At 38.9% G+C, this 23840-nt stretch overlaps 1 protein-coding gene across 1 annotated transcript in view; it reads left to right on the top strand.

The window, feature by feature from the left end:
- Positions 1-23840, top strand: part of ANK3 (ankyrin 3) — a 335879-nt gene that overhangs the window by 146080 nt on the left and 165959 nt on the right. Inside the window, exon 9 of the mRNA XM_042907474.1 lies at positions 21112-21210. Coding sequence (XP_042763408.1) covers positions 21112-21210 — 99 coding nt within the window. The remainder of the gene's footprint in view (positions 1-21111; positions 21211-23840) is intronic.

The raw sequence follows: 23840 nt of genomic DNA, 5'->3' as shown, positions 1-23840 counted from the left end.
TTATTTTCAGGAATAGTAATCTTCCCCTGATACCTTCACACTGGTTCAACAGTGGCTTCACTTTTACTTCATTTGTTGTAGCCTCCAAGAAAATGATTCTAAATGTATTTGTCCCAAAATGGAATGCTGATCGACATGTATAAATCTGTAACACGTTTATATGGCGTATGATTTTAATTATAAAAACTAAGGCTTAAGGTCTAGAGTTTTAGTTGAGTTTGCATTTTTAAGAATGTAATCACTACCTGACCTGATAGGCTGGGCTGTTTGGTCAGTTTAATACTAAAACTGACAGTTACTCTATTTAAAAACAAATTGGTCTACTTTTGTACACTGCTGGTGCAAATGTAAAGTGGTACAGTTACTCTGGGAAACGGTAGAGAGGCTCCTCAAAATATGAAAACTAGAACTACCCTACCATCTGGCAATTCCACTACTGAGTATTTACCCCCAAGTATGGAAAACAGTATCTTGAAGCAATATTTGCCCATTCCTCTTCATCACGGCATTGTTCACAATTGTCAAAAGATGGAAGCCACACAAATGTCCATTGACAGATGATGGATGAACAAAATGTAATGTATATATAGATGGTGGAATATTATTCAGCCTGAAACAGGAAGGAAATCCTATCATTCTACAACATGAATGAATCTTAAGGACATTATCCTGAGTGAAAGAGGACAGTCACAAAAGTATAATACTACATGATTCCATTTTTATGGAATTTCTAGAGTAGTCAAAACCATAGAAGCAGAAGCAGAATGGTGTTTGCTTGGGTTTTGGGGGCAGAGAAATGGAGAGTGTTGTTTAATAGGTTATAGAGGCTCAATTCTGCAAGATGAAAAATTTCTAGAAATGTTATACATAGCAATGTGAATACAGTTAACACTACTGAAATATATACTTAAAAATGGTTAAGGAGGGGCGCCTGGGTGGCGCAGTCAGTTAAGCGTCCGACTTCAGCCAGGTCACGATCTCGCGGTCTGTGAGTTTGAGCCCCGCGTCAGGCTCTGGGCTGATGACTCGGAGCCTGGAGCCTGTTTCCGATTCTGTGTCTCCCTCTCTCTCTGCCCCTCCCCCGTTCATGCTCTGTCTCTCTCTGTCCCAAAAATAAATAAAAAACGTTGAAAAAAAAAATGGTTAAGGAAATAAATTTTGTGTGTTTTTTACCCAATTTAGAAATCAAAAAAAAAAAAAATACAAAGCTATCTGGGTAGGTGTTTGGCATGTTGCTTATTCGGTGCAATGCCTTTTGGGTAGAGGAAAGAACTGAGACTCAGAAGCAAGTTTGAATCCCAGATGCTGACCTTAGCCAGTTGACTTAGGTAGGCTGTTTAACCTTCTGCATGTAATTTCTCTTTCTGAAAATAAAGAAAATTAATGGCCACCTTGAAGGTTATTGCAGTGATCAAGCTAATGTTTGTAAACTGTGTTGCAAAAAGTAGGCCAGAAAGAGGTCACAGCCATTGCTTATATAACTCACAGGTCCAGTTAGCATTAAACTTGTAATCAGGGGATTATTTTGTCCAACACTTCTTGTGTTTGTTCCAAGATGCGAGCAAGAGTGAGGCTAACGGAGAGGTGATCTCACTATACCCAGCCCCCTCTCTGAGGGTTTGGGGTGGTTTTCCCTATCTTGCCATTGTAGCCCCGGCAATCCCGTGCTTCCTCCTCACAAGAATCCTGATCTCCGTGTTTCTAAAACTGGCCTGGTAACCTGCATTCGATTCCTGTGGCTCCTTGATTTACTACTTCATTTATTGTTCACTGTGTGTATTCCCTCAAGCAATAAATGATTACGGAGTGGGCCTACTGTGGGGCAGATACAGGAAGACTGCAAGACACTGTCCTTACCCTCATGAAGCTGACAGGCAGTCAACTACCTGTGCTCTGACCCGAGAACAGCCCAACTGTAGTTAGTTAGCAGGACACCCGGGCTTCCTTTTCCTGATAACTACTGACCCTGAAAATGTGTATGTACCTTAAAAGAAACCAGCTTTCTAGAGAGGATGAGTGAAGAAAGATGAAGTTTGACCCCTAGAGGACTGTCTGACTGAGGAAGGAGATTGAATAGAGCTCCTAGTGAATTGACTTTGCATTCTGTAATAAGAAGCCATTACCAATATGCTAGAGCTGTCACTTTAAATGGCAGGGATCAAAGAGCCTAAATGTCCATCAACTGATGAATGGATAAAGAAATTGTGGTTTATATACACAATGGAATACTACGTGGCAATGAGAAAAAATGAAATATGGCCTTTTGTAGCAACATGGATGGAACTGGAGAGTGTGATGCTAAGTGAAATAAGCCATACAGAGAAAGACAGATACCATATGGTTTCACTCTTATGTGGATCCTGAGAAACATAACAGAAACCCATGGGGGAGGGGAAGGAAAAAAAAAAAAAAAGAGGTTAGAGTGGGAGAGAGCCAAAGCATTAGAGACTGTTAAAAACTGAGAACAAACTGAGGGTTGATGGGGGGTGGGAGGGAGGGCAGGGTGGGAGGGAGGGCAGGGTGGGTGATGGGTATTGAGGAGGGCACCTTTTGGGATGAGCACTGGGTGTTGTATGGAAACCAATTTGACAGTAAATTTCATATATTAAAAAATAAAAAAATAAAAAAAAAAAAAACCTAAAAAAAAAAAAAATAAAATAAAATAAAATGAGAAGTAACAGTTTAAAAAAAAAAAAAAAATGGCAGGGATCTTCCGCTAATATAGGCTATTTCAAGAGGTCGTAAGGAATAAAACAGAATTGGTGCTGTGCCACTCGATTACAACGTAAAGCTTAAGGATCATTTGTGAACAGGGAAGATTTTTAGGAAGAAAAATGAGGAATACTAGAGCCAAGCAGGAAAGAGGAGCTTGAAGAGATATACCTGGTTATCCAGCTGGGGTTTTAGTGAGTATGTGGATTAGAAATTACCTTATTTCTCCCTCTCTCAAAATAATCATCAATAACTGGCAAAATTCCTTTTCAGTTACTTTACCTCATTTATGCAAAAACTACCTGCTGTATTTGATACAATGAAGGAGAAAGGGGCATATGGGGAACTCAGACCTCATGTTTATGAGGCAGACAGTGGCACCAGGGCAAAAACTTAAAAACTCTTCTGGATAAAAGTATTAGAGATATGAGGGCACCTGAGTGGCTCAGTCAGTTAAATGTCTGACTCTCAGCTCAGGTCAAGAACTCATGGTTTGTGAGATCGAGCCCTGTGTCAGGCTCTGCACTGACAGCAAGGAGCCTGCTTGGGATTCTCTCCCTCTTTCTCTGCCCCTCCCTTGCTCTCTCTCTCTCTCAAAGTAAATAAATAAACATTAAAAAAATAGTATCAGAGATATGGAATAATGTAGTATGCAACTTTGCATACTATGCAAATTCAGGGGGCAACCTGGTTTCTCTAACACTTTGTCTCCCTGTTGTGAAAGCCTATCTTATTTTGAATAAGATGCAGACTCCTTTTTACCATCCATTCAGTTGTAACCAGGATTCACTTTTCTCCTGTGTTCTGTGAATGGCGTGTGAATGTGAAGGAGACAGACACAGAGAACAGAGAAGCCTGTCCTACTTCTCTTGTTGTCCTACAAGGAGTGGGGTGAGGGTGGGATGGCATTTGGGCACAGACTGAATTCCTGGCAGACGATATCGAAGAAAGCATAGTACATACCCCAAATATGTAAACTATTTTGTGTTCTTCTCATCAAAGCCTCCCTTCTCTCTGGCTGAAATGACTGAGTAGTCATTGGGTGTGTGGGTGAAAGGGAGGAGGCCAGCTGAAATGTCAGAAAGCCCTGAGGCCAAGCCTAAAAACAGAAAACAGAATTGTTCATAAATGCAAGTTTTAACTACTCAATCTGGTAACTCTTGAGAGAATAAATATTGTTATCTACCCATCCACCTCCTACCAATTACTTAGGACTGTTGTGGCTACCTTGCTACATCAATAGTCGGTTTAGAGACAGGAGACATCTCAGGCGCCAGCACTCCAAGGGACCTCGTTGGCTTACTCTGTTCCCTGCATGTGCTGCTGACCTAATAAAGTACTCAGTTTAAAAGCAGACTCTTAGAGCTCTTTTATTCAAGCAAGGAAACTTGATTTATGGTCAGAGTAGTTTAGGAGGACTTGAGCAAGATTTTACCAGCCAGAAAAGCAAGATGAGAGTGATCAGTGATCTTATCTCTAGTCTTAAGTATGACTTGCAAGTAAAACTGTGACCTTAGGCAAGTTCACCCTTCTGAGTCTTAGTTTCTGTCCCAGCATGGATGGAGCGTTGTTCCAGATGATTTTACAAGCTCTCCCATTTGGAAGGACACCACCTATTGTAGCTTCACTGTAAAACTCAAGATGGTTATGTAAGTCAGATTGATGTTACCAAAATGGTAAAGTAGGGGAGCTCAGCCTCCAACCCCCAACAAAGATCAACAAGAGTTCGGAAGCATCCACAAAGAAAAGAGCTCAGGAGTGCTCTTAGGAATCTTCAGCAACTCAGTGTGGGGAAGGAAAAAAACCCATCTGAGAATAATTACAAAAGAAGGGAAGGAAGAGCAGCTTCATTTTGCCTGCATCATCCAATCTCCCAGGCTGGCACTGCTCACTGCCAACAGGGAACTCCTCAGCTTGGAAGAATTTCCCTTACCAGAAAAGGGAGAGTGAAGTGAATGGCTGGCTTCCCTAGCTTTCAGGACATTGTATGAAGGACCCTCTTCAGTTTGCAAACCAGATTGCAAACTGGTGTAGCCGTTCTGGAAAACAGTATGGAGGTTCCTCAAAAAGTTAAAAATAGAACTACCCTATGACCCAGCAACTGCACTACTAGATATTTATCCAAAGGATACAAAAATACTGATTCAAAGGGGCACATGCACCATAATGTTTATAGCAGCACTAGCAACAATAGCCAGGGTCACCTGGGTGGTTCAGTCTGTTGAGCATCCGACTCTTGATTTTGGTTCAGGTCATGATCTCACAATCATAGGATCGAGCCCCATATCAGTCTCCACACTGAGCATGGAGCCTGCTTGATATTCTGTCTCTCCTTTCTACACCCTTCCCCAACTCTTGCACATGCTCACTCACTCACTCTCTGTCGCACTCTCTCAAAATAAACTAAAAACAAAAAACCAACAATTGCCAAACTATGGAGAGAGCTCAAATGTCCATTGGCAAGTGAATGGATAAAGAAGATATATATATGTGATATATATTGTAATGGAATATTACTCAGCCATCAAAAAGAATGAAATCTCGCCATTTGTAACAATGTGGATGGAGCTAAAGTGTATTATGCTCAGCAAAATAAGTCAGTCAGAGAAAGACATAGACCATATGATTTCACTCATAGGAATTTAAGAAACAAAACAGATGAACATAGGGGAAGGGGGGGAGAGAGAGGGAAGCAAACCATAAGAGACTCTTAAACATAGAGAACAAACTGAGGGTTGCTGGTGGGATGTTGGGTGGGGGATGGGCTAAAAGGGCAAAGGGCATTAAGGAAGACACTTGGTGTGATGAGCACTGGGTGTTATATGTAAGTGACGAATCACTAAATTCTAGTCCTGACACCAATACTACACTATATGTTAACTAACTTGAATTTAAAGAACATCTTGGAAAGAAAAAAAAAGTTTCATCCGACCCAGAGACTGGCAAAGCTGAGATGAATAGAGATAGGAAGGAACAAAGAAGAGTAGATGCTACCAGTATCATCCATGCAGTGGGAATGACTGTGGTTCCCAGCCACCTGCTTTGCAGAAGACCTCAACAGCTTTCTTGCTATTAAAGTAACTAATGGCCGGAAGAGCCACTGTGGACTCCCTGAAGACTTCATTGGGTTTGGCCCCTGCAATATTCACATTCACAGACTCCAGCCTCCTGAGTCCCTCCCTGCTCCCTACCTACACCTCCACCCCCCCAAACCCCAGAACCTGCTGCTAGAGCCAAGTGTCCACAGCAGCAGCCAGCCCAGACCTCTGTGTCTGCACAAGTGTAAGAAGCCAGCCTAGACCCTGTGCTGCCCCCACGACTGTGTACGCACTTGGGGCTAGCCCTTCCAGCTGTGCATTTGCACACCACTGGCCAGACCCTCTACTGCCACCCACACACCTATGGCAGATCCTGTGGCATGGAAGGGCACACCCACAAGCCAGGGCCTTCATAGCAGTCCGTGGGTCTGAATCTGGCTCTGTCACTAGTCACTGGCCTTCACTCCTTAGCACATGTCAGGTAACCTTCTAGCTGTGCACCTGTATGCCCCAACCAGACCATCCTTACCGGCCTCCCAAGGCTTGGCACACACCCCCGGGAGACTGCAGCCACAGGAGTACACAAGAAGAGCAGAGCCCCCACAGCCATTTGAAGGCCAGATCCGGTCCTATCTCATGTCACTGACCTGCACCACTGGGCTCACCTGAAGCTGGTCTTCCAAGCTGTGTTCCGGCACGCCCCTTGCCTGACTCCCAACACCAGCCTCTGCTGCAGTGTGCCCACGGTGAGGCCCCACAGCCACAGCAATACACTCAGACAGCCATGGCACCCACAGCTGCCTGTACACCTGCAGCTGGCCCACACCTTTACAACTGGCTCTGATCCCCACCGCTATGTGTATGTGTGAGACCGGCCCCACCACTATGTAGAGGACCACCCTACAGCTGTGTAGATACCACCAGCTCCAGCCACCACCACCACCTGACCACGTCACCAGCCACTGGCCCTGGAGGTGCTGCTGAGGACTCAGACCACCCCCCACAGTGCTCACCAAGAACTGCACAGTTGTCAATGCCATGAACCTGAGTGACCTGAGCAGATAAGACATCATATACCTCTTGGACCCAAACCACCACGCACCCCTGTATTTGGCCCTCTGTACCACTAGACCTGGGGTTACAGCACATTCCAGCGTGCCCCTGTGTACAAGTGAAAGTCTTTCCATATTGAAGTCAACCCATAAAGTATGGAAGAAGTGAGTGGTTATTTAAATGTGCAGACTTTAAATATGCACGACTATAGGGATCTTGAAGAATCAGAGAAACCACCAAGGGAGCATAGTGAGCTTCCAGTAATTGACCTCAAAGAAATGGAGATACCAGTGACCTAAAAACATCACACCCGGGGCACCTGGGTGACTCGGTCGATTAAGCCTAATAAAGGATTCAAAATAATTGTTCTAAAGGTGCTCCGAGAGCTGCAAGAAAACATAGAAAAACAATTTAACAAATTAGGGGGAAAATATAAAAACAAAATGAAAAGTTCAGCAAAGAGATAGAAAATATAAAAAGAGAACCAAGCACAAATTTGGAGCTAAAGAAGACAGTGATGGAACTGAAGAACTCAATAGATAGCTTCAACAGCAGACCGGGCCAAGCAGAAGCAAGAACACTTGAAATTATCTAGTCAGAGGAGCAAAAGAGAAAGGATGAAAAATTCATGAAGAAGACCTGCAGGACTAAAGGGGCATCGTTAAGTGAAAACAGTCCATCCATCATTGAGTCCCAGAAAGAGAAGAGAAACTTACTGAGGACCTAGAAGTGACACCACCCCCAAATCTGAAGAGTTGTAAGGGTCAGTAGGGGGAAGAAACTAAACAAAGAACCAGGTGCCCCTAGAGAATAGAAACTGAAGTCTTTTAAAAAAATATTAAAAAGAACCCACTGGTTTTATGAAAAGACAATCCCCAGTTCTATTGAGTAATCAATAAAGCTTTAATACAGCATTTAAACTGCATTTGCAATATGTGAACTATTATTCAGCCATAAACATAAAAGCAAATCCTGCCACTTGCAACAACATGAATAGACTTTGAGGCCATTATCCAAGGTGAAATAAGTCAGACAGAGAAAGACAAATACCACATGTCATAACTCAGATGTAGAATCTAAAAACATCACACCTGGGGCACCTGGGTGGCTCAGTTGGTTAAGCTCCAACTTCGGCGCAGGTCATGATCTTCGTGCTTCACAAGTTCAAGCCCTGCCTTGGGCACTCTGCTGTCAGCTTGAGGCCTGCTTCAGATCCTCTGTTCCCCTCTCTCTCTGGCCCTCCCCCACTTGTGCACATGTGCTCTCTCTCTCTCTCTCAAAAATGAATAAACATTTAAAAAATAATAAATAAAATACAATAATAAAACATCACACTCATAGAAACAGAAAGGTGGTTGCCAGAGGCTGAGAGGTAGAGGAAATGGGGAGATTTAGTCAGAGAGTACAGACTACCAGTTATAAGATGAATACGTTCAGGTATCTAAAGTTTACTTGGTGGGGGCACCTGGGTGGCTCAGTTGGTTAAGCTTCTGACTTTGGCTCAGGTCATGATCTCACAGTTTGTGAGTTCAAGCCCCACATCAGGCTCTGTGCTGACAGCTCAGAGCCTGGAGCCTTCTTCGGATTCTGCGTCTCCCTCTCTCTGCCCCTCTCTGGCTTGCACTCTGTCTCTCTCACTCTCAAAAATAAATAAACATTAGAAAAAATTGTTTAAAAATAAATTACTTGTTGACTATAGCTAACAATTCTGTATTGTATATTCAAAAGTTGCTATGATAGTAGACCTTTAATATTTTGACCATGACATCTGCAAAATTCATGTGAGGTGAAGAATGTGTTAATTAACGTTATTGTGGTATTTCACAATATATATGTATACCAGATCATCACATGGTATAACCTAAATTTCTACAATGTTCCATGTCAATTTTATCTCAGTCAAGTTAGGGCTCAGGGGGCAAGAGTCAGAAGCCTCTTGAACGTTTCTGAAAAGTGTTTAGCTAGGATCTGATGAAACACAAAGCCTGTGGTCCTTTTTCTATCTAGTTCATTTCAAGAAAGGTTGTCCTATTTTCCCAGTCCTGTGATGCTATCTAATATCAACTGGCTTGTTGTATATTCTCCTGCAGAATAGACAAGAGTAAGTATGTAGAGTTATCTCTGTGATAACGGTGGCAAATGTGCTGAGATATAAACATATATCAAGGCAGATTCTTCAGTCTGGTCTATATGTAGATCCTAATTTTAAAATAAGTTTTGAAATTTGCTCACTTTTTTCCAACCAAATTTTAATGACTTTATTTATAGACTAAAATGTTTTGCTAAGAATGGCTATTTGTGGTAGCCTGATGGGTTTTTTGTTTTGGTTTTTTTCCCCCCATTTAACTCTCGATCTCAGCAAAGCAAGCATGTGTACTTCTCGAAGGAAGATACTTTGCAATGGATGGTCTCTTGTCATTTTCCTTTTCCTTTGCATCAGTTCACAGCCAAATCAAAAGCTCAATATGGACCCTAATCAGAACCATTTTAAGACTTTTTGGCATCTTCTGAGTTCTCTCTTTTCACTGGCTCTTCTCTACCCAATAATAAAGGCAGCTGTGCTTGTATTTAGTGCTTCAGAGAAGATGGAAGGGTTCCAGGTAGAGTCAGTAATACCAATACTCTGATTCCCAGAATGCGGCTCTAATCATGCCTCTCCCAGCTTCCAGTTTTCCTAGCAAGGTGCCACTACCCAGATCCACATGTAATCTCATTACCACCACATCATATCCGAGCCACACCTTGCCACTCAGATGCACACATTCATCTTGGTATCTGTAGCACTTAGCATGCTTTCTGGCACATACCAGATGTTAAATATGTATTTGCTGAATATATAGAAATGAAAGCTACACTCTTGAAGGTTAAATTTGCCAAAAGGTCTTAATTTTCTTGACTTTATACTGATCCTGTGGTAATGTAATTTTGCTCCCTGAAGTTAATGGCTTCCAATTGATTCAGAAGAACGAAGAGATATTTGTGTGCAAGTAGATAAAGCATTTTCAGAATACCTCAAATCTGTCAGTTGTTAAATTCTTATTATTCTGGGAAGGTATCAGGGGACATTTGGATGCCCTGTAATTTTAGCCTGTCCTTTCCCAGAAATGCAACTGGTTATTATTTCTGAGGTTAAATACAAAGAAAAAAGAAATATTGGTATTGACTTTTGCTTTCTATTATATTTCCAGAAGTGTATTGCCTGGCTAAAAATAAATCCTTAAAGTAAATATTAAATATTTTATAGTCATAAGATAGTCCCTATCAAATGGAAAATTCTAATACAATATTTCCTCCTTACAGTTCTAACATAGACAAGTTGACAAGAGCACTTGAAATAATGCAAACTGCTCTGGGTTTCTACATTAATCAAGACTAATTTGAAAATATGTCATTCAAAAATAGATTCATTTTTAATTTTTATGTAACAGATATTAAAAGTTAATTGAAAGTATTTATTTGGATTCTAAGAAGGGCAGGGCACCTTCCCCTAAATTTTGCTGTTAACCTTAAACCACTCTAAAAAAATTAAGTATTAATATAAAAAAAGAAAGTACAAGTAATTATGACATGCCCTTAACGTTCAAAACATGAAAATCTCTTTGAAGGAAAGAATGCTTTTGAGAGTTGCAAAGAGTTCTGAGAACATAAGAGCATCTTATCTCTTTCTTTCTCCCTTTTTCTCTCTCTCTCACTCTCCCTCCCTCCCTCTCTCTCTGTCCTAGTGATTTTACAACATATTGGAGATCTCATTTCCCTTACCAAGTAGAGATCTAAAAGTATCAGATAAATTTTGAGTGCTACTAATCCTGGTTCTCCTGAAGAATCTATGAAACAGGCTCAGGACAGCAGTTATTTTAGTTAATTGCTATGTGGTTCTAAGTGCTGGTGCCCAGAAAGTACTTTACTCTTCCTCCTATTTTCTTGTGATGCATGTTGGTAATGCTCACTCCCTACTTCTTTTAAAAAATTCTACATCCATTAGGCACACAAGTACTCTGCAGTTATCAACTATAAGCATCTTTAATTATCCTCCTTGCCAAAGGAAAGATACAATAAGTAAATACATCATTACTGTTTTTTTTTTACATTGTGAAGCTTAATTTGAATTTTTTCCATGTAAGATTTTCTAAGAACTATATAAAAAGCACCTTTATACATTTAAAATCATATTTTATAATAGGCTATTCAGTTTCTACCTACTGAAAATTTAGAAATTATCATCTATTTATAGAAGGAACATTCCTAAAATAGTATATGATAGAAACAAATATAAACTATGATGGTAGTGTGTAGAAGTCACATATTCATGTTTTTTACTCAGCTGTGTTAGAGTTTTGGCTTCAAGGAACAATGGAGTAGCTTACAATGAACTAAGCATCCTGCTGATAAAAATCATAAACCCTGGAAAAATAGTTTTTAAAAACTTGTTTGTAGGCACTGAAAAATAATCAAAAATTGGCATAAATTGGAGTGAATTCAACTTTTGAAAGAACTAAATAACACAAGATGAGATCTATATTTTTATGGCAGGTACTGGATACAGTTGATTGAGAAAGTCACAATTTTATTGTCTTGAGGTCAGAGGATCAAGTTTGAGGCTGTAATGGTGGCTGGATATTCAGGGAGGAATCACTGATAGGAGGGAACCACAAAGGAAGTGCTGAAGTCAATCTACAAACATATACACTCCCCACAATCCTTGAATAAGCAATGAACTATGTGTGTGGAGGTGGGAAGTGGAGGGGGGTGGTATGAAACTACAAGGAGAGCAGAGGGAAATAACAGGTAAAAAATTAAAAGCTGAGAAGGAAGTTCAGCAGTGCTTTCTGCAAGGAAAATAGAACACCACATCAAGGAGACTTGGCAAATATCTCTGGCTTTTTATTAATACTACAAGGACTACATCTTAGAAGTTATGACTATGTCCCAGGACTAAAGGGATTATTACTCTTGGAATAAGGACGATTCTAAAACAGACCTGCTATTGAAAGCCTAAAACAAGTCCCTATAAGACTAGAGTCTTTATAGCACATTATTCACAATATCCAGTATTTAATTTAAATTTTATATATGATTTAAAAATCACTAGTATACATGAAAGGAAATGAGAAAATTTGACTTGCTGTCAAAAGAAAAGTTAAGTAATAAAAACAGACCCATAGGTGACTCAGATGTTAGAATTAATAGACTTTAAAATAACTATAATTAATATGTTAAATATCTGAATGAAAAGACAGATATAGTGAGTAAGGCAAAATTTTTCAGGAGAAATAGGAAATCTTAAAAAAATAGAAATCTTAGAACTAAAAAACGCAATATCTGAAATTTTAAAAAAAACATTCACTGGATGGGATAAAGAACAGATTGAGTACAAAGGAAGAAAGAATTGGTGAACTTGAAGACAAGTTATAAAAATCATCCAAACTGAAGAACAGAAAACAAAAAGATTAAAAATCAATTCAACACCATGTCAGCAACCTGTGGAATACTAGCAAGCTGACTAAACACTTACAGTGTGGTCCAAGAAGCAGAGGAGAAAGAGAATGGAACAGAAAAGATGTATATATTTATTTTCAAATTCAATCACAAACCACAAACCCTAGACCCAGGAGACTTAGAACACCCCAAAGAGGGTAAATACAAAGAAAACCACACAGAGGCACATAGTGGTGAAGCTGATAAATGGCAAAGATAGAAAAAAAAATATTTACACAACCAAAGGAGAAGATGCATTATAAATAGAAAAACAATGATGAGACTGTGATCTAACTTCTTACCAGAAACACTGGAGGCCAGAAGCAATGGAACATTCTTTAAGATGCTAACTGAAAACTTTCTGTGAATCGAGAACTTATATCCAGTGAACATAAATTCATAGTAAAAGCAAAATATAGTTTCAGATAAGCAAAAATTGAGATGAAGTGTTACCATCAAACCCACACTAAAAGAAATACTAAAGGAAGTTCTTTAGTATTCTGAAGGGAAATAATACCGTATGGAAATGTGGATCTAAATAAAGGAGAGAAAAATTAGAAGCAGATTGCTATAAAGAACACTTTTTCTTTTTAGAAATTCTTTAAAGTTTGATTAATAAAAATATCAATTTATTATGAGGCTTGTAATACATGTAAAAGTTAAATATATGATATTTATAGCACAAAAGGTAAAACTAACAGTGTAAATGGAATTATATTATAGAATTTCATATTACACATGAAGTTATATAATATATATAATACATCATATGTAATATTACCCTATGATATATAAAATAATATAATATGTATTATGTAATATTACTCTGTGATATATGATTAATAATATAATATTATTTAGACTGGTAAATTAAGGATACATATTATAATGTTTAGGGCAACCACTAAAAGGAAAACAAAATAAAAAGGAGATTTAGTTAAAAAGCCAAAGAAGGAGGGGGTGCCTGGGTGGCTCAGTCAGTTGAGCATCTGACTCTTGATTTCAGCTTGAGTTGTGATCCCAGGGTTGTGGGATCAAGCCCATGTCAGACTGCACTGAGTGGGGAACCTGCTTGGGATATTCTCTCTCTCTCTCTCTCTCTCTCTCTCTGCCCCTCTCCCCTACTTGTGCTCCCCCCCCCACCCCCGAAAAAAAAAAAAAGCCAAAGGAGGAGATAGCCAGTGATATATGTGATGATTTGGTGATTAGAAAACTAAATAATGCTCAACCCAAAAGAAGACAAAAAGGAGGGACAAAAAACCCACAAAGAACAGTGGACAAATACACAACAAATAGCATAAGGGTGTGTTCCAGGGTCAGAGTGAAAGCCATGGTTTTTTAAGCAGAGAGAACAATACAAGGATTTTGCCTTACTTTAGTTTTAAACACATAGAATGTATGACCGGGGTAGCAAGAAAGGGAAGTAGAAAGAGATATTTCTCTCTCCTATACGTGAATGGCAGAAATGAACTCTAGATCTTAAAAGGAGATTGTTTTCTAGAAGCAATCCAATCCCTCAGATGGAGGCAAGCCTAAGTATAAATTCCGATTCCAGCATTTGCTTGCATGTGACCTTGAGCAGGTACATTCCTCTTCTGGAGCAGCTTTCTCATCTATAAATGGAACTTGTAATGCCTTTCTCATGAGTTGTAAAGATTCAATAAGATCACAAATATAAAGCTCCTGTAACCACAGAGGGGTTTCAAAAAATGTTATCTCACACCCTCCTATGCCAAATCTACAACTGCCTCGCGTGCACAAAATGAGGATACAGTCAGAATTTTTGGTAAAAAACACAGATATGAGACTAACAGTACTGTTGGGCTGCAGGTGGGGCCCCCTTATTTATCTATGGCTGTATTATAACTCTTCTCTCCTGAGCACTACTGGCTTTTTCTTTCATTGTTTTCAGTTTTGAATTAAGTATCACATCCTGTTTCACATCCATGATATAGGAAAAGATTATATATCCATTGGATTCTCTCTGTTTGGTTTCCTTTTCCATCTCTAGAGTGAGATTTTTTGCTTAGAGGGTTTTTTTGCTACAGAATACAAATAAAATAAATGTCTGTTTTTGAAAGTATTTCCCAAGTCATGAATTTGTCTCATTTCAGTATTGGCTGTGAGCAAATTCAACATGTTAAGAACATATTCTGGGTTCCATATTCTTAGGTCTGATGCCTTAATGTCCTGTTCCATGCTTTTCAGCTGAATAGGACCTGAAAGCAAGCCTTTTTGACCTTCGAGTGTGCTAGGTTTTGCTCTTAGGCTAACACAAGAGAGCATTTTGTCCAGCCAGTAAAGTACAGTTTCCCACCTCAGTAATAAGATTACTGTCATTGAAATGAAATATGAGATCTGGACTAGCCAGTTGGCTTTGCTTCAGAATTCTGCCCAAGGGAATACTTGTTCATTATGTCAGTGCTTTAAAAATCAGGGGAATTGGAAAAAAACTACCAACCCTGTGCAATTTCATTTCCTTCCCATACTGTTACTATGGCAACTCAGCATCCCTCTCTCCTTCTCTCCCGTCCAAGTGCATATGCTGCCATTCTTGAGGCAGCCTCCCCTGGGCCCCGGCAATTGCCTTTGTCAAGCATTTTCCAACTGGAAGTTGACACTGTTGTATGCAGCTGAAGAAATGCTTTTTGGTACTGGACCCAGTCTAAGTGACCCTGTATATCAGCTGTAAATTTCTAGGGTTTGGGAGCAGGTTAGAATCCTCATTTTTGTATTGGAAAAAGCATTGCTCTAGTTTTAGGGAGAGGAGTAGACCAGTTCACTGCTGTGTTCCAAACCACAGTACTCACAATAGTTCTCTTTTTTCAGCTCCTGGTATTCAAATAAAAGGAAAATATCTTATTTAGAATAAATCCCCTAATATTTTTCTTATTCTGAGAGCTAAAAAGACTAGTCATATTCTTCAAATCACTTATTTATGGGGAATTTTATTTTTTCTGGAAAGAAAGACATTAGAGCACTTCTGAAGGATAAAATGAGTCTGCTCTTAACAAAAAGAATTTTTAACCAACTAACTAGAAAACATTTTTAAAGGACTAGCCCCCAAACCCACTCATTTGCTCACTCCATTCCTTCATTTACTCATTTGCAACTTTCATGGATACAGTGCTGAGTTATCTTCTCTGTGAGATTCAAATATCCCTTAAGCTAGTGACCTTGTCCTCAGAATCAGCCTAGCTGAAATGATGACGCCTGCTCACAAATGACTAAGATACCCGGTGAAAAGTTAGAGAAGCTTCCCCAAGAGAAGTGCAGATAAAACAAGGCAGATGTCCTGAAAGTACAGTGGTTATGTCTAGTTATGGAAAAGTCTTCTAAGAAACGTAGGACTTTAAAACAGTACAAATTTGGATCTTGGAGAAAATGGAAAGGGAACTCCTTCCTGGTACCCTGTGTGGGCAGAGCAGAGAGACCAGAACACGAAGAGCTGCGAATGGCTTGCGAGCTGGGGGAGAAGGGAGGGGCATCGGGGAAGGCCCAGTGTAGCAGAGACTGCTGGTGGAAGACCACCGATGCTGATCTGAGAAACTGAGGCTTGGCTGAGGACTGAGTGGTTATTGAAGGCCATGTAGCGTTTCATAATCAGAACAGTGCTTCAGGAAAGTGAATGATAAGCCTTACCCATTTCAAAGCAAAAGAAACCAGTTTGAAATTTACATATTATTTGTTGTCCAAATGCAGGTATTAAGTAAAGTCTGTCCTGGCTAATTTTCCTCTTTTTTTTTTTAAACTGAACTAAGTGTGAATCAGTACATGGCAGACACTTTCCAGTCTGGCTGTGGGTCAGCTGGTCCTATCTTCTTTGTGACTATAAAAGATGTGACACTAATTAAAGACCTTACATTAACTCTAGGCACTGGTTTTCCACTGACCTGTGAATGTCCCAGCAGCCAGGCTGGCACTGCCTGTACAGCCAGGCAGTCGTGACATCTTGTACAGCTTCCTGATGAGCCGTCTCTCCTGCCGGAATTCTGGCTGTTTGAAGTCATGCACTTTTGAAAAGTTTCAGAGCAAATGTGCAGCAGATCCAAAGGAGTCAGCCCAACTTGCAATCAAGGTTAAAAATACTGCAAGTGAAACTGCAGTCAAGAGAGCTATGCTTCAGGTAGCTCTTTGCAGTTAGCTAGGAACTGAAGATCTTACCCTGGGGAGCCCCCTGACTTTATCATTGAAACCAGGTGATGAGAAGAACAATGACGGTAACAATAGCACTTCACAGCTCTTGCACTAATGAAAAAATCACCTTCCCTAGCTGAGTCTCTAAAATCTATGAGTGTTTAATAAATAAACACCAGAGATCAGAGGCAGCAGCTGCAGAATGTAGATAAAAGAAGGCTCAGGATGGCTGAAAGTTTGAAAAGAGGGGCTTTGTCTTAGTAACTCCTCCTAAGTCATGCCTTGACTGTCCTGCACAGTCTGGCCAAGATCTGCATTCAGCCTGTGCAGGCTTGGAGAAGTAAAGAGTCTTCATTTATCAAATGAATATTATACCTTTCGTATAGGGGTAATCGTGAGGATAAAAATGATATAATATCTTGGATTTGTTTCAAAATAATATAAGAAAGGAGAAAAGGTCAGGATACGGATGAATCAAGATTGATCAGGAGATGACAGCTGAGGCTGAGCACCAGACACCTAGAGAGACTCATTATACTATTCAGTCTGCTTTAGTCCGAAATAGGTTTGAAATTTTCCATAATTAAAGCTTTTATTGAAAATTGAAATCAGCAAAAATGTAAATCTGTAAAAGACAGTATGTTTCAAAGGATTGAGGTAGATTTTGCTCTTGGCCACTTTGCATTCAGTATGTAGCAATTTGCTTTGGTTAAGATAATTTTCATGGATAAATGAGTTGGGCTAACGTAAATACTTTTTTTTTTCTGTGTGAGCATGGTTTGAACATGTCTGCACACATTCTGTCACCTCTTACATCTTAGAGTCTACTTATGAGAAAATAAACAAATTTGACCTTTCAGTTCGTAAAAGACAATCACGTTATGACAGGACCTGTGTGGTGTGTTTTTGTGTGTGTGGCAGAAGGTGGGTGTGATTATTAGTTCTTCTACAGATATTTATAGGTTTTATATTATTGGGAAGACACTTGGACTTCATGGTGTTTTTTTTAATGTTTTCAGATTTTATTTTATTCTGTTTTATTAGAAAAATGCTATTTCCCACTTGAAAATCTATACACTGCTTTACTTTGGTTTATGAGAGCAAATGTTTCAAATCAGCATAAGAGGCAGAATATTTAAATATGCTCACAGCATGATCAAGTGAGCTTGTGATTCAAATTTCATTTTTAAGGGATTTTAATTCTGAGATGTGGCTAATAGGTTAGAAATAGGATTGTACCTTACTGATTATACATTAGGATAATTAGGGTTATTTTCAAGATCTGCTCACACAATCTGGGAAGTGATTTGAATACACTGATAACATTTTAATGTATCTTAAAATGTGACTGTCCTTAGGGTAGGCTTTGTCAACCACAGGAATCCTCAAGCTGGGGAGCACTTCTCCATAGAGTTTGGGGCCACTTAGATAGCTTTAAGTGAATTATTTTCCACTCCTTAACTCCTAATTCTCCTTTCCCACCTAGCCTGTAGTAAAATAGTCCTTGTCTCCTAGCACAAAAGGAAGACCTAAGTCACTCTCACACACCTGGCCCCAGGGTGCAAAACTTGGAGAGAAGAGGGGACAGAACAGAGCAAGGGGAAGAATTCAGAATATCCGTGTCATGTTAACAACTGTATGACTCTAATGATTGAACAACAAATTTGTCTGCTCGTTGGATGATTGGAAATCCTGCTGCTGCCAACAAAAATGAAGGAGCTAGTGGAGTTGCCTTAGGATGCATCATTGAAAAAAATCTTTGGTAAAATATTATTAGGTGATTTTGGCATGCAATTCCAGAGTTTAAAAAATTATTAGTTGACACTGCTTTAACAAAAATCCATCTTCTTATTTGTGCAGACAAGATGTCTCAGCACTAACATTTATAAAAACAAAGATTGGGTAGCTCACTAGATCAAGCATCTGACTCTTGCTTTTGGCTCAGGTCCAGGGGTCCCACGGTCATGGGACCAAGCTCTGCATTGGGCTCTGCACTGAGCATGCTGCCTTCTTGGGATTCTCTCTCTCTCCCTCTGCCCCTCTCCCCCACTCATGCGATCTCTCAAAAAAAAAATGGGATAGTGTTTGTACCAAAAATAATAAAATTACCTAAGCAATAAGCTTAACCAAGACAGAGAAAGATCTATACTCTGAAAATTATAAAACACCAATGAAAGAAATTGAAGACAACACAAACAAATGGAAAGATGTTCCGTGCTCTTAGATTGAAAGAACAAATATTGTTAAACTGCCCATACTACCCAAAGCAATCTACAGATTTAATGCAATCCCTATCAAAATGCCAACAACATTTTTCACAGAATTAGAAGAGTCAATCCTAACATTTGTATGGAACCACAAAAGACCTCAAATAGCCAAAGCAATCTTGAAAATGAAAAAAACAATCTCAGATTTCAAGATATCCTTCAAAGTTGTAGTAATCAAAACAGTATGGTTCTGGCACCAAAACAGATACATAGATCAATGGAACAGAGCAGAGAGCCCAGAAATAAATCCATGATTATATGGTCAATTAATCTTCAATAAAGGAGGCAAGAATATGCAATGAGGAAAAGTCTCTTCAACAAATGGTGTTGGAAAAACTGGACAGCAAAGGAGTGAACCTAGACCACTTTCTTAACCTGTTGGAAAAACTGGACAGCAAAGGAATGAACCTGGACCACAAAAATAAGCTAAAAAATTAAGGACCTAAATGTGGGACCTGAAGCCATAAAAATCCTGGAAAGGAGCACAGACAATAATTTCTCTGACATCTGCCATAGCAACATTTTCCTAGATACATCTCCTGAGGCAAGGGAAACAAAAGCAAAAATAAACTGTTGGGACTACATCAAAATAACAACCTTCTGCACAGAAAAGGAAACAAGAAAACTAAAAGACAGCTGACAAGATGGGAGAAGATATTTGCAAATGGCATATCTGATAAAAGGTTAGTATACAAAATATATAAAGAACTTATACCTCAACCCAGAAAACAAATAATCTGATTAAAAATGGGCAAAAGACATGAACAGACATTTTTCCAAAGGAGACATCCAGATAGCCAACAGACACATGAAAAGATTCTCAACATCACTAATCATCTGGGAAATGCAAATCAAAAACATTGTGAGATATCACTTCATACCTGTCATAATGGCTAGAATCAAAAACACAAGAAACAGTATTGGTGAAGATATGGAGAAAAATAAACCCTCATGCACTGTTGGTGAGAATGCAAACTGGTGCAGCCACTGTCAAAAACAGTAGGGAGGTTCCTCAAAAATTAAAAATGGAACTACCATATTATCTAGTCATTCCACTACTGAGTATTTACCCAAAGAATATGAAAACACTAATTGGAAAAATATATGCACCCCTATGTTTGTAGCAGCATTATTTACAATAGCCAGGTTATGGAAACAGCCCAAGTGTCCATCGATAGATGAATAGATAAAGAAGATGTAATATGTGTATACACACACACACACACACACACACACACACACACACACGCTGGAATATTAGGCAGCCATAAAAAATGAAGTCTTGCCATTTGCAACAACATGGAAGAATCTAGAGGGTACAATGCTAAGTGAAATAAGTCAGTCAGAGAAAGACAAATACCAAATGATTTCACTGATATGTGGAATTTAAGAAATGAAACAAAGGAAAAAAGAAAGAAAGAGATAAGCCAACCAGAAAATAGACTCTTAACTATGGAGAACAAACTGACAGTCACCGGAGGGGAGGATTGTGGATGAAATATAATGGGGATTACTAGTACATTTATCATGATGAACACTGAGTAATGTATAGAATTGTCAAATCACTATATTGTACACCTGAAACTAATATAATACTGTATGACAACTATGCTAGAATTTTTTAAATATATAAAAAATTTAAAAAGACTGCATTTGACTTTAAAAAAAACAAGACAGTGTTGATGCTGACTCTGTCTCATTCCAGCAATATCTAATATTCATTAGCAGACACATGAACTAGTTTTTGAAAACATACATCTCATTAAGAGGGGAATTTTAATTAATTGTTGCTTTTATTTAATAATCATAAAGTTTATATTATGTTTTTGCAATTTTGACCAATTGTGTTTGAATAATTTTAATAACTCCAATTAGGAGATTTACTTTAGTGCTTGAAAGACTTATATTCTCAGGAAATCTTTAACCTTTTCAAAATTTAACTTACATATTTTCACAGCAAAGAGATATGATATGGTAACTTATTAAAAATACTCAAGCACAAAATTATATTATATTAAGATAAAACCATGTGGAAGAAATTAAATGGAAATAGAAATGCAAGAGGGAAGAGGACCAATGTCAAATTCCTATTACAAATTCCTATTTTAAAAGGTTGTTTTTATATTTTTTAACGGTGGATATCAAATTACATATGGTGTTTCAGTTCCATTGGATATAAGAAGAGTAGTGGAACAATTCTGTTTTTAACTGTGAACGTTCTAATATGTGAGAAATTACATACTTTACAACCACTTAAACTTATGAAAAATTTAGTTCCTAGTTAAAAATATGAAACTGAGATATGTGAATAAATGTTTGAAGGTCACAGGTCCACAGCATGTGGATGCTGTACTGGATCCTGAAGAAATACACTGCATTTACAGACTTTCCCACTGAATCTAACTCAAGATGTTTCCTCTGTTTAACAGGACGGTCTGACGCCCCTGCATTGTGGAGCACGGAGTGGCCATGAGCAGGTGGTAGAAATGCTGCTTGATCGAGCTGCCCCCATTCTTTCAAAAACCAAGGTAATTTCTTCCTAAGTTCTTGGACACTGACTATAAGTAGCTTTACATCCTTTTACTGCTTCTTTAATGTAGCCTTTTGAATCATGTAGAAAAATGACATCATTCCCATTTAGCAATTAAGGTAGGCTAGTTTACCAAATCTTTGGAGAACCTCAAAATAAGTTTGGGTTTAAGAAGCCTTCTGCTAGAATGCACTGTACCACAAAGTCATTTGTGTGTGTGTGTGTGTGTGTGTGTGTGTGTGTGTGTGTGTGTGTGTGTGTTGCTTTTGTTTTTGCTTTGTTTCAAGAACACTGACTGCTTGACTTTATCCAATATTTTCATAGTTCAACAGTGACTGCTTATTGGGGAAAGAAAATACAAGATCTATAGTCTCTAAAATCTGGGTGCTGGCTCTCTTTCTCCAACCCCTTAGTTTATTTCTTGAGAGTTTACAGATTATTGAAGAGGATAGCATTTAACTGATAAAGGCTAGAAACTTTGGAAAGATTGCATCTTGCTTGGGACTTTGGGGAAGTTGACATATCCAAAAGGAATGCATCGTGACTGCCCAACAAATAGTGTTTTGCAAAATGTCTTCTGGATCTTTATGGTAAAACCTTTTGGTGCTATTTGAAAAACAAGAATATTTGTAAATAAATTTTGGTACATATGAACTACTTGAGTCCCTACTATTTTTATTAATCAAATCAGTGAGTTTTGGAAGCTGTGTTAAACTTTTTAAAGGGCCTTAATTTCTAAATATCATCAAAACAGCAAAAACACATATTGCTTCTGTGTGCACTCTGGTGTTTCCTCAACAACCCTAGTGAAGATGGAACATGGTTAAGGTGGTCTGAATAATTCCTTCACTCATTTGAAATGCAGGGTTTAGATTAGTGAGCCATGGGAGGTATATTACCCAACAGAGTTAAACAGCCACAATGTTTCATTGTATGCAATGATACCATGGCCTTTTGAGTGCTTCTCATCTAAGCCATTCTGTTTGTTCTTTTTCCTTTCACCTAGTCTGTATCTATCTTTTCCACCTCTACTGCTGTCTTCAGAGCCACCTCATCGTTAACTGTAATAGCTTCCTTACTGGTCCCACATTTCCTGCCTCGCTCCTTTCCAATCCTGCTCCTATTGTGCAATCAGAGTGGCCAGATAAACTGTCAACTAAATCATGTCAACCTCCTGCCTAAAAACTTTCCAACTGATTCCCTTTGTTCTCTTAAAAATTAATTTTCGGGGTGCCTGGGTAGCTCAGTTGGTTGAACGTCCGACTTCGGCTCAGGTCATGATCTCACAGTTCATGGGTTCGGGCCCCGTGTCAGGCTCTGTGCTGACAGCTCAGATCCTGGAGCCTGCTTCGAATTCTGTGTCTCCCTCTCTCTCTCTCTGCTCATCCCCTACTCACGCTCTGTCTCTCTCTCAAAAATAAAGATTAAAAAAATTTTTTTAATTAATTTTCACTTTATCAAAGCAATAAGGCATAAATATAAAATTGCTGTCTCATCTTTTCTTCCTTTTGTTCATCTCATTATCTATTCTTTCTTTACAAGAGATTTCCTTGATTTTTTTCTTCTTTTCTTAAACTTTTCCAGTTCTTGTTTTATGGATGCAACATATTCTATTACCTTTCTGAGAACACTCAAGATAAATTTCTTTTAATTTTTTTCTGCCTCTCTTCTGCCCCCAATTCCTCATATTTTCTCTTCACTTTGTTGGCTTTGGTCCTCTATTTCATGTTGGGGGGTTCCCCACAAATGTTTGTCCCTGACCATAAGTGTCAGGCACTAACGTTTGAGTGGAAGCTCTGTGCGAGTGTAGTCAGGACTCCAGGTGGTGATGGGCTGGAAGGGTCCCCTGATGTCACAATCAGTTGCCCTTTTTTCTGGGAAGTTCAATTTTTTTGAGAGATGAATCCTCCAATCTTTTGGAGGATTCTCAACACATTCAGAGTAAGAAAAAGGAAAGGGGACTACATTCTCCTAATCCTCCATGCATACTTTAATCATAATAATAACAAATATTTACATAGTGGTTCCCACATAGCAGGTTCTAAGCACGATATATATATATATATATATATATCTATATATAGATATATATAGATATATCTATATATATATATATATCTATATATAGATATATATATATATATATATCAACCCATTTAATCCTCACAATGAGGCACTAAACTGAGACCCAAAGAGAAGACTTTCTCAGGATAGCTCGTGGCAGAACAAGGATTTGAACCAGGACATCTAACTCAAGAGACCATACTCTTGACACCCATACTGTCCTTCCTTTTTCTGTGAGCACCTGGTCTCAGTCCAGAGCCTCACCACACCCCTCTGCTCTGCCTGGGCTCCTGTATCCAGAATCTCTCTGCTTGAGTTTCTCCAGAGACTCAACTCTTGATTTCCTATAAGGGGCATGGGGCAGTCATCTGGCTTTGCTGAGTCAGAAGGGCCTGGAAACCTGACAGCACCATACACAGGTGAACCAATCCTGCTTCTAACTCTGCGCCTCATCTATATCTTCCAAGGTGTGCTGTGTTTCCATATCCCTTGCCTTTGGGACATTTGAAAATTAAATCATTATGTTGGAGCCAGATCATCAAGCCTATTGTGTTCATCTTTTCC

This window comes from Panthera leo, chromosome D2 (assembly GCF_018350215.1).
Source record: "Panthera leo isolate Ple1 chromosome D2, P.leo_Ple1_pat1.1, whole genome shotgun sequence".
Classification (NCBI taxonomy): Eukaryota; Metazoa; Chordata; class Mammalia; order Carnivora; family Felidae; genus Panthera; species Panthera leo.
The sequence above is the reverse complement of the archived record's forward strand: the minus strand, read 5'-3'. Positions and strand labels throughout refer to the sequence as shown.